The sequence below is a fragment of the Anguilla anguilla genome, chromosome 13 (assembly GCF_013347855.1).
Source record: "Anguilla anguilla isolate fAngAng1 chromosome 13, fAngAng1.pri, whole genome shotgun sequence".
Taxonomy (NCBI): Eukaryota; Metazoa; Chordata; class Actinopteri; order Anguilliformes; family Anguillidae; genus Anguilla; species Anguilla anguilla.
The window spans coordinates 14,127,155-14,138,591 of NC_049213.1; the positions used below are offsets into that span (position 1 = coordinate 14,127,155).

Genomic DNA, 11,437 nt, shown 5'->3' on the forward strand with positions numbered 1-11,437 from the left:
TTATCATTTCCAGCGATTTCCATGAGTAACAAACAATAGATTTGTTGATGATTGAGCTGACTTGGCCTAAAAGCACTTGTCAGTGAGTGAGGAGGCTCACTCAACCACCACTACTATGTAGCACCCAAATGAGTGATGCTGTACATGGAAGCCATCTTGTGCCAGCATGCTTGCCACATATCAGGAGAGATTGCGAGAGATTAATTTATCCATTTATCCATTTAAATGAAGGGGATAATTAGATGGCCACATTGAGAGAGCTATACTGGGAATTTTGCCAGGCCACCAGGGAACCAACCCCCCCCCCCACCCCCTTTGAAAGTAGTGCTATGCCAGAATTGTAAATGACTTTGACCAGTACTGTATTGCTGTGTGAAAGACACTTCATTGAAGCAGTTTCACAAAATGACAAAAGCAATTCAAAAATTGTACTCCATTCCATTCCAGGTTCCCAAAATGATGACACGTACGACACTACTATACTTACCGATACAGTTTGTGCTGACAAAGCAATAACCAGTTATAGCCAACATGGCCAAATACAACATTGTATATGTTATATTTCAGTTCAAGGTGTTTAGTTTGGTAAAGATCATTCTGACTCGTAGGTCTACATTGAATACATTTTTCTTCACTTGGCTTATGTTGTCCTGTTTTAACAGCCATGTTGCTGATATGGAAGAGAGAGGCCCTATGAAAGTCTTAATGGTACCTTTCAAATCTCTGTTTTGGGTCTTTGTAAGACAACTATAGTGCCCCCTTTCTTACAGGCATACTATAGGCATACCTAGCCTTGTTGTGGTCCTGTGTTTCCAATAAAAGAAGTCTCCTCCTCCGTCTTCGACCCCACCCACTCACCCCGAGTACCCCATCTAATGTAGCTAGTTGGATAGCTAGAGGTAACTTTAGCTATTCATGAAATGAGTTATTGTGAGCGATAGTAAGAAGGCAGATTTGATTATAGGTTAATTAATTCCATTATGTTGAACGTAATAGTGGTTTTCTCGAGCTAACAACAAACACTCCACTGAAATCTGATCCCAAAGCACAGGCTCTGTAGCCACACCCACACCCAGCCCTCCCCGCACAGAAAAGAGTGCCACGCCCAGAAAGGTACAAAAACCTTTTAGAATAAGTGATGCTGGTAAAGGTGCACACATTCAGCGAAAGTACGTAAAGACCGACATTGCCATTGCATCGTAGATATGCATTAGCATTGTTTTAAATATATATATATATATATATTTGCCTTTAAATAATACAAGTTGTTAAGCCGCAGGACAACGAGAGTTGCACTTCATCCTGGCAGAATATTCATTTTTATGATGACTTTGCTGCTGAGAATAAAGAATTTACATACTGTGTCACTCACAGAGTAAATTATATTAGAAGGCTATAGCTCTTTGTTTTCTCATTCATGAGCAACATTTAACATTCATGAGTTTATAACACCCGCTAAGCTTGGTCCTCTTCCCATCTCTATGGTAACTGACAAAACACTTTATGGGGGCTGACGCTATTTTCGCCAGGGGCCAAGACCTATCTGAATGTCAGCATCCCGCTACTTCAATCCCAGTCTCTAGAAACCTACAATCTTCAGGTGTGAGCCTCCGGGCTCTGTGCTAGCGCACACCGGAGACTGCTGAAGACAAACGGAGAAACCGTTCGCGGTGATTTGACAGGCTGGAGACAAGGGGCACACGTCATTAGTTCCCCTGCAGCGTCGAACCCCGTCGTGTGCTTAATCACTTGGCGGGTATGCAGGTGCCTGCTTTCTAAAACCATCAGCTCTTTCCTCACGCCGTGATTCGTTTATAATATCCCCAGGCTCGGCCGTTAATCCAAGGCGAGCAAAACCCGCTTCTACATTCATTACAGCATGAACTTTTACAAGTAACTACCAAAGAAAGCGATTAGGCTACTGGCTATAAGATACAAAATTTCCCTTGAAATAAACCCCAAGCTTTGACGCCAGCAAAAATGATGGGAAAATTTAATAGCCTACATAAATTCTAAGCGTATTAATGTGATATGTAGCCATGTGTTCCGGTCTATAACACTGTTTGAATGTTAGATCCGCTCCCTCTCTGTGATGTGTGCATTAAAGACTTGTCACCAGGCATATCCTAATTACCATGCATCTGCTGTGCACTCGGAGAGCTATGGCGGGCTCCTGAAATAGCAACAGTTTGCAAGAGAAATCTCAATCACCATCGCAACCGTGCCGACACCATTTCTGAAACACGCTCCCCAGTACTGTCACCACACAGCGCGTGGAGGGCCGTATCTGATTCTGGACATCATACTCTTCATTATTTAATTAGCCCAAATCATTAATTTATTCAGATTTATGTAAATGTATTGATAAGCTTGTGAATAATAGCTGAAGACTTCTTGTGTGACCGGTAGGACCAGTTTTACTGCAACTGTGGTTTAACTGGTCCTGCTGTATGCAGCTGATTAGCTAATTATGGCTGGCTTAACTGGTGGAAACCGCTGGCTGGGGTAACAGGTGGTCCACAACAATTGTGAATTTCTAATCAAAACCTGCAATGCAAATGGCACCTACCCAGCATTCCTGGAGATAGGCTCTGTGGGACACTTTCTCACAGAGATTGGCAAGTGTTGGAACAAATGGAGTGTGTCTGCATGCATTACTTACAGTCTCAAGCTGGGGATGTCATATATTCATGTCTGAATACCGACATACTTTCTAGTCTGGTTACCCATGCTGACCTGTGTGATGATTAAGCTGGTTTCTGTGACTATCCACCACTCTAAAAGTGGCTGAGAAAAAGCTTGTTTTTGTTTGAAAGCATGTTATCCCTCTGTCTTCCAGCAGGTGGCGACATGACATAACGATATAGTGTGACCAAAAGTTATGTGACAGCAAGATGACTCTTCTGGCTGGAGACGGCTCAGACTATGACTACAGCGCCCTGAGCTGTACCTCGGACATCTCCTTCAACCCCCCTCCCTCGCAGGAGCGGGAGGCCTCCAAGGGAGTGTTCTACAAGCGGGCCCGGCTCCTACCCCCAGGCGAGGAGGACGGCGGCGGCGGCGACCGGTGCCCCTACCCCGCGGCTCGCAAGCTCCACGCCCTCATCAACGTCGGGGGCCTCCGCTACCAGCTTCCCTGGGCCACGCTGGAGGACTTCCCCCTGACCCGGCTGGGCCGGCTCCGCCTCTGCGCCAGCTTCGACGAGATCATGCGCGTGTGCGACGACTACGACGTGGCGCGCAACGAGTTCTTCTTCGACCGCAGCCCCTGCGCCTTCCGCAGCATCGTGGCCTTCCTGCGGGCGGGGGAGCTGCGCGCCCTGCGGGAGACCTGCGCCCTGTCCTTCCGCGAGGAGCTGCGCTACTGGGGCGTGGCCGAGGAGAACCTGCAGTGGTGCTGCCGGCGCCGCGTGCTCCAGCGGGCCGAGGAGTGCCGGGAGCTGGACCGCGCCGCCGAGGAGGACGAGCTGCTGGGGGGCGCCGACCGAGGCGCCCGTGACCCCCTGACCCCCGAGTCGCGGCTGAGCCTCTACATGGCCCGGCTCAGGGACATGGTGGAGAGGCCGCACTCCGGACTGCCGGGGAAGATCTTCGCCAGCCTGTCGGTGCTCTTCGTCACCATTACCGCCATCAACCTGTCCATCAGCACCATGCCGGCCATGAGAGAGGAGGAGGAGACGGTGAGCGCAGATAGATATGAGTAGTAGATACTCTACTCAAAGATACTTCAATCTGGCCCTTGAGGCCAGTAGCACTGCGGGTTTTGTTTGCTACCTGATAGCTATTTGATTGACTAATGCCACTGATTGGCCAGAGATTGAACTCACCTGGTGTCCCGGGTTTAAAATCGGTCCTGATTAGAAGGGAACGATCGAAACCACGTTCGTTCTTCCCCCGCGCGTGTTCACGAAGCTCAGCAAGACAACTGCACAAAACACATAATGCACGACCACGGCACGCATCATTCACAAAATAAATGAGTGGCGCTAAATGGGGTCTATTTGTGAAATGGAGAATGGTGCAGTTATAAGCTGAGCCTGTGTTTAATTTGTTTTTCAGCACTTTTCAAACAATTGTTTGCTTCAGGGCCTTTTTAGCCAATTTCTCATTCCACAGACAGATATTTGTCTCACCTTGGTAGACTGATATTTGTCTCACCTTGGAAGTTACTGCCAAACTTGTGAAGATGTTCAAAAGCTCAGTAAATTTGTTAGCAGTTTGTGAATATCTAGCATTGGGCACACACTGAATAATTATTCAGCAACATGGAACCACAGAATGCTCACCTTATTTCGGATTTCCTGTAGACTCAGATACACATGGCTTATTATGTTGCAGTGGAGTGATACATATACAGTTAAAGTTGAATTTGAAATAGAACAACGAATATGAGGTTAAAATTCAGACTGTCAGCTTTAATTTGAGGGTATTTAAACCCATATTGGATGATCAGGTATAGGAATTACAGCCCCTTTTATACATAGTGCCTTCATTTAAGGGGTGAGGGGGAGGCTTTGGATCATGAGCAGTTCCTTTCTTTCGCCATACTTTCTTCTTTCCCTCACTTTGGTACAAGTTAATGCTCATCTCATCTAATCTCATCTCAAGACTTTGTTCCAGGACTCTACAGTTTTTTCATGTATTTTATCTATCGTGGGTATTCTGTTCTTTAGGCTAACCAGAGGTTTGCATCTTATGGTGAACCCCTGAGGTTATGCTGGTATAGTCTTTGAAACATATGACTACATTCTGGAGAGTGTTGTTGATCTGTTTGACAGTTGAAAACAGGTTTTTCTTCACAAATTAGAAGTCCTGTTTTGGCATTCACCACAATGGTATTCTGTGGTCTACCAGGTCGTTTGCTATTCCTGAGCTCACCAGTGCATTCTTGCTTCATAATAATGTATCAAACAGTTGATTTCAACACACCAAGTGTGTGTCTGATCAATTTGTTCTGATTTTTCAGCTTCATGATGGCCTTCTTTTCTGGCATTGACACTTATTTTGTCCTCATGTTGAGCAACAACAGCAACAGACTCCAGATGTAAATTCCACACTTAAAATCAACTCTAGACTTTTATTAGCTGTCTTGTGCTTGAACCAATGATGCAACTGCACACAGCTGACCAAGATACAGTTGAGCAGCCAACTGTCCAATTACTTTTGCATCTCTAAAATAGGGGTGCTATGTATAAAACAGGCTGTAATTCCTACACGGATCACCCATTATGGATGTGAAAACCCTAAAATTAAAGCTGACAGTCTGCAATTTAACCTGATATTCATTGTTTCATTTCGAAACCAATGTGCTGGAGTACAGAGGAAAAACAACAAATTCTATCACTTATCCAGTACTTTTGCATTTAACTGTATTTAATGCATATTTGCTAATACATGCTACTGTTCCTTACTTAATGATCTTAATGATTTGCTTTGAACAGATTGATGATATTAAGGCATTGCAACTGTTGCCATGGTGACATACTCACATGCATTTCTTTTATTACCTCGCTTGACGACGACTGCGCCGCTCTTCAACGTACAGAGCTGGCTTTGGTGCATTTACAATGAGGAGGCACCCCATATTCCAGTAAAGGCATCTTCAGTTCAGTTCCTGGGCCCTGGGTGTCACATAGACATCTTGGGCCAAGCAAAGAACTTAAACCAGCATTGAGCGTTAATAAACTCTGCTTTGGAAATTCTGACATCTCCCTAAAAATTGTTGGAGTGTTACATCGGCACGGTATTGGGGTAGTGTGAGGCAGCGTGCTAAAAACATGCAGCGTCTCAGTTTGAAGATCTTGACTCGTATTTCTGATTTAAGCACTCGACTGCTATTCATCAATAGTCTTCTTTGTGTCTTAAGAACAGACTTTGTTGCCCTGTTTGAAACAAATAGTCAAATTTTTTGTGTGGGTCTGTACTATGACATACTGACAAGACTAGACAAGACATAGACTTTAATGTCATGGCCCTCAGGTACATGTTCACGCCTTTTCTTGGAAGGAACAGGGAGTGAACATAGCACAAGTATTATTATGAATACAATGTGAAGGCTGGGATTCAATCAACGTTGATCTGTAACTTTGTAACTTGGTAAACTGTGTTTGTGAGGAAAAACATTTGCATTTACTTGTAAGTCAAAGTTACGGACAAATGTTGACTGAACATAGACAAAGTTACATTAATTTATCAAAGGTGTATTGGCATTAGAGTTGTATTGCTATTAATGCCCCAGACATGTAATTTATGCAAAGTTTATTTAGCTTTTATCACCTTATAGAAATGGGTGCCTGTCTTCATTATGCGTATTTGTTTTGCTGAAGTATGGACTGGGGATTCATTAAATTGTGTTTTCGTTTGCCAGCTGCAATACCACATCTCCCCCTAGTGTTAAATTTGTAGTACTGATGCTGACAATAGACTAATATAAAAACCTGCGACACCCTCTTTTTAGTTCAGAAATAATTTCATTTTGTCATATAATTGAGTAAATAAGATAAAATATCAGTGTTAGAAACATAATAGGAATAAGACTAACCTAAGTAAGAAGAATATTTCTATTCCATTGTGGCATTGCTGATTTGCCTTCATTCATGCATTCCCCTTAAGGTAAAGCATAAGTGACAGAGCGCATGCTTGGTTGCTAATATATTGTTTTCCCAAAGGGCAAGTGTTCTCAGATGTGCTACAACATCTTCATCGTGGAGACGGTGTGCGTGGCCTGGTTCTCCCTGGAGTTCACCCTGCGCTTCATCCAGGACCGCCGGAAGCTGGCCTTCCTGCGGCAGCCGCTCAACCTGATCGACGTGCTGGCCATCCTGCCCTACTACATCACCCTGATGGTGGACAGCACGTCGGCGGCGGGGGAGAAGCGGCTGGGCTCGGGCAGCAGCTACCTGGACAAGGTGGGCCTGGTGCTGCGGGTGCTGCGGGCGCTGCGCATCCTGTACGTGATGCGGCTGGCGCGCCACTCGCTGGGCCTGCAGACGCTGGGCCTGACCGCGCGGCGCTGCACGCGCGAGTTCGGCCTGCTCCTCCTCTTCCTGTGCGTGGCCACCGCCCTCTTCTCGCCGCTGCTCTACCTGGTGGAGAACGAGGCCACGGCCTCGCGCGAGTTCAGCAGCGTCCCTGCCACCTACTGGTGGGCCGTCATCACCATGACGACGGTGGGCTACGGCGACATGGTGCCGCGCAGCGTGCCGGGCCAGGTGGTGGCGCTCAGCAGCATCCTGAGCGGGATCCTGCTCATGGCCTTTCCCGTCACCTCCATCTTCCACACCTTCTCGCGCTCGTACCTGGAGCTGAAGCAGGAGCAGCAGCGCGCCACGCAGCGCCGGACCCGCTTCCTGCTGCGGAGCAAGGCGGCGGGCCTCAGCGACCTCTCGCTGGAGAGCGACGGCTTCTTCCGCAGCGAGTCCTCCGACCCCAGGGACAGCGAGGACGGAGAGGGCTAGACGCCAGGGGAGGTCTCCTTCAGCTTCTTTCTCTTCACATTTCATTCACTTGTTTATTTACCTTTACTTAAGCGGGTTGGTCAACTGAGCGCTCAAATATCATTGGCAGTTATGGCCTGGGGAAAGCAAATCAGGTAGGGAAGGCAAGGATTGTGTGGCCAATCAAATTGTAGGGAGGTTATATAAGGTGGCCAGATTCAGAGAGCCGTTTTTGTAGGAAAATGATCAAGGCATCAAGCTGAACACTCACATTTCATGTTATTTTAAACCGTATTCTCTTTCTTAATAGTCTGAGCACATTAGCCACCACATCACGTATAGGCGTAATATCATATTGTAATTAACTTGACTGGCATACACAATTGATTTTTATCTGGTGTAATTTTCATGAAGCAGTGTATGACATACCATCACTGAGCATATCTACTGTCAAGTGTAGATTAGGAAAACAGGACTTGGGTAATACAAGTTTGCTTTTTTTGCCGTGCAGGTTATCAAGTTATTTACTATATGGAACATGTCAATAATCATCCCCAGCACAAATATTTTAGGTTTTTTATTTTTTTCCCCCCTTATGGGTGTTAATCATGTTGTTATATCATGTGACTAATAAAAAAAAGAGACCTTAAAATGCATAGCCATTCCATAATTAAGGTTATTGTTAATAAACAAATATAAAGTGGAAGGGACTAATTTTTGCTGGTATAATTTCACAGTAATACAGCACATTGCGGTAATTATACTTGGAAGCATATTTAGTTTTCCTTCACTTCGTATTTTTAAATCTGATTTTACGCACAGCCTGAAGAGATTAGCCTATAGCACTGGCGAATTGCAGGCAAATTTTGAGCTACGGTGCACAGTGACTGCATCTGAATGTACTCCAGACTGTTTTCACCTCCCCGTACAGCGTGTCCCTGCTACCTCCTACTCATCGCTCAAGAGCCTGTCGGATTGTTTTTCCAACTTTCACGCTGTTTGCCCGACCTGACGATCACAGCTTGTTGACCTTCATCTTAGTTCTCACACGCCTGAAGGAGTGGCGGCAATGACTCGAGACACGCAACTGATGATTTCAAATTGAAGATGGGGGGGGGGGGGGAGAGAGAGAGAGAGAGAAAACAAGACCAGGTTAAAACCTAGTATATGGCTGGACCTAACACACGTGATCCGGCCTACCAATGGTGTAACTTCATAACCCGGCCGACCAATGGTGTAACTTCATCACTCAGTCACTCAGTCACAGACATTTGCGTTTTTAGGGCTGGCCCCGCTGTTGCGGTTCAGCCAAAAATATTTCGGCACAGTTTCAAGCTATATGCCAGAAACAAGAAACACAAATGCATCTGTTAAAACGCTGATTGTTCAAAACCAAGTGTCACACAAAAAAAGCATATTTCTTCCATGATTTATAATGTACTCTTACACCGTCTTATGTGGCCAGCGTTGATAGAATAGCCCTTTTAACAACATATCCCACACGACTGTGTTCTGTCCTTCTATCTTTGCGTTTTGGTTTTCTCACGTAAAATGGGGCTGCATTCGCATTTTAGAATTTACTTCATAGTCTGTCACTATATGAGTAAATGTAAGTATGACCATATTTACTTCATTATCATTGATAGAAGAAAATACATAATCTTGAACCTAGTCTGTTTATCTCCCCACTTTATTTGCTGTAATGGTAATTGCAGGTATTGTTATAATGATTTTGAGTCGCTTCTGTTTTAGACTTGTTACAAAACAAAATGGTCCCATATTTGTGGTCAAATAAACTAGTTAACAAAGTTGGAGAAAATAAAAATCAGTGTCTTAAAAATCACCGTGTTGTTTGTGCCAGTACAACCAGATATGCCTCATTTCGCCATTTTATAGTGATGGATCTGAGAATCTCGTGTTTGCATACCGTTTGTACGTCTGGTGACCTGGCATAGAAACGTCTACGTTTTATTTTGATTCCTTATACAGGTTAAACTGTAACAAGCTTGGCTCTGTTGTGATGTAAGTGAGCCTTTTTCGCTTTCATTGTTCTGTAATACGGTGACAAAATAAAGGATCGGCCTCAATTTCCTCTGTGTGGTGGGATGTGGTGTCGTATTCCTCATGTGTAAAACCCGTAGTACATAGGCCTACGACATTTTCACTGTTGTGTGGATGACCACATAACATAATGAACACAATTATCCATGCTTCAGTATGTATTACAGCTCACAGTCCACTGCAAAAAGTCTGTCTGAACAAGTGTTTTAGTCTTGTAATGCGACTTAAAATCTTTCCTTGTTTCAAGTTACTTTTTGCTTGTAAAGTGAATTTGTCTTATCCCGCTGGCTAATCTTGAGAAGAGTCAAACTCCCTCACCCCATTTGCAATCTTTTTGTCATATTTAGCAAAAAAGTAATAGAAAAAAATATTATAGGTCTGAACATCAGACTAAAATACTTATGGCCATTTGTTTTCAGTGTTAAATGTTTCAGCATACTGTGCAACAGTTTACAGGAAATTTTGTTGTAAAAGCATACCCTTTCTGGAAAGGTCTTAGTGCAGTGCTTTGGTAAAGAAAGCTATACATTGTGATCAGTTATTGCACGATAAGTTCAGAAATACAGCCTTCTGTGTGAGTGTACTCCATTACAGACCTTTTTATGTATCTTGAACTGGCTTGAGCATCTTTGTCACACCACACTGGTCAGCAGAGATAGAGTCCCCATCTAAGCTTGCTGCACAGATTTAGTCACATTGCTGATTGTTTTTGCCCTACTCTTTCAATGCTTTCGCATCCCACTGGGGATTTATACATTTTTATTTCACTTTGGTGTTGTGGAGGGCCTGACCTGGTCTTTCCTATTTTTCCCATTTTCATGTTTTCTTGAGAATCAAAAACAGTGGAGCTGTATTTGTTTGTTTCTATTCTGAATGCTACTTAACTTGCTGACATGCAATCAATTTGAAACCCGTAAAGCTGGTGTCATTATTTCAAGTAATTGAAACCTGGTGATAAGAATTCCATTACAAAATAATCAGAATGACACTCAAATGAAACCCAACAATGCATTTTTTCCTATAATTAAGTATTTAGAATAGTACTGGCAGTCCAGGCTTCATACAGTGCTAGATACTATCTAATTTGTAGGTAAACGATAAGCACTAGGTATCCTTTGGTGGTAGGGAAATTGTAAGCATCGTTGGGCTGAATGGCCTGTTCGCCTCATTATGTTATGTTACATTAATTATATTTTAGTTTACATTCTCTGTCTGTTTCCAAGTGGCAGGCTTCTACAAAACTGAGAATCACACTACCTTCTGGACACTACTACAGGTAAGGTAACTAGTATTCAAGCTGAATCTCTGAGCTGTGACACCTAGTCAAGGAGCGTAACTTCTTCCTTTCCCATTAAAATGAAAATGATCCTTTTTTTCTAGCATTCCATGTCATCGGTGAAGGAAAAACGTGGATGAGAATTCCACCTTAAACATGAACTGTCTTCCCAGGAGGAGGCAGAGTGATGACAATGGGAAGCGCTGAGCGGATCAGGAAATGGCAGAAGTCAAATAAAGAGAGTGGCAGGGGGAGATAAGGGAGGAGAAGGGGGTGTGATTGGCAAGTGGCAGCAAATGCCAAGTGTAATGCCTGTGAAAGTGGGGATTTGGGGTTCACCGCAGTTAAGTTGCGTGGCCTGCAGCCCTGGTCTCGAATCCACAGAGGATGCAGCAGGAATCACAAGAGAATTGTGCACGCACATTCTCACAGATTCCACACCTGATAACCTCTACAGGATGATTCATAGAGGAAACTTTAAAGGGGACGTGAAGCAGTCAGTAATATGACTCTGGTTCATTTGCTTTTTACCATAGATAAGATACGGCCCTGCATTCAAATCTCAAATTGACCTGTATTTACAAAAAATATATTTTTTAATTTTCTTTTTTGCAGCGACTAGCACTATGGTGCAGCCCTAGGCAGGTCCTTTTGTATTGCCTTA

At 44.2% G+C, this 11,437-nt stretch overlaps 1 protein-coding gene across 4 annotated transcripts in view; it reads left to right on the forward strand.

Annotated features, from left to right (window-relative positions):
* Positions 1-9,527, forward strand: part of LOC118210569 (potassium voltage-gated channel subfamily G member 1-like) — a 30,930-nt gene extending 21,403 nt beyond the window's left edge. For 3 of the 4 annotated variants that reach the window (XM_035386846.1, XM_035386848.1, XM_035386847.1), the window contains 2 exons: positions 2,840-3,680; positions 6,669-9,527. In XM_035386846.1, coding sequence (XP_035242737.1) covers positions 2,895-3,680; positions 6,669-7,457 — 1,575 coding nt within the window. In that variant the 5' untranslated portion in view covers positions 2,840-2,894 and the 3' untranslated portion in view covers positions 7,458-9,527. The remainder of the gene's footprint in view (positions 1-2,839; positions 3,681-6,668) is intronic. The other variant, XM_035386849.1, reaches the window with a different exon arrangement.
* The last annotated feature ends 1,910 nt before the right edge of the window (positions 9,528-11,437 follow it).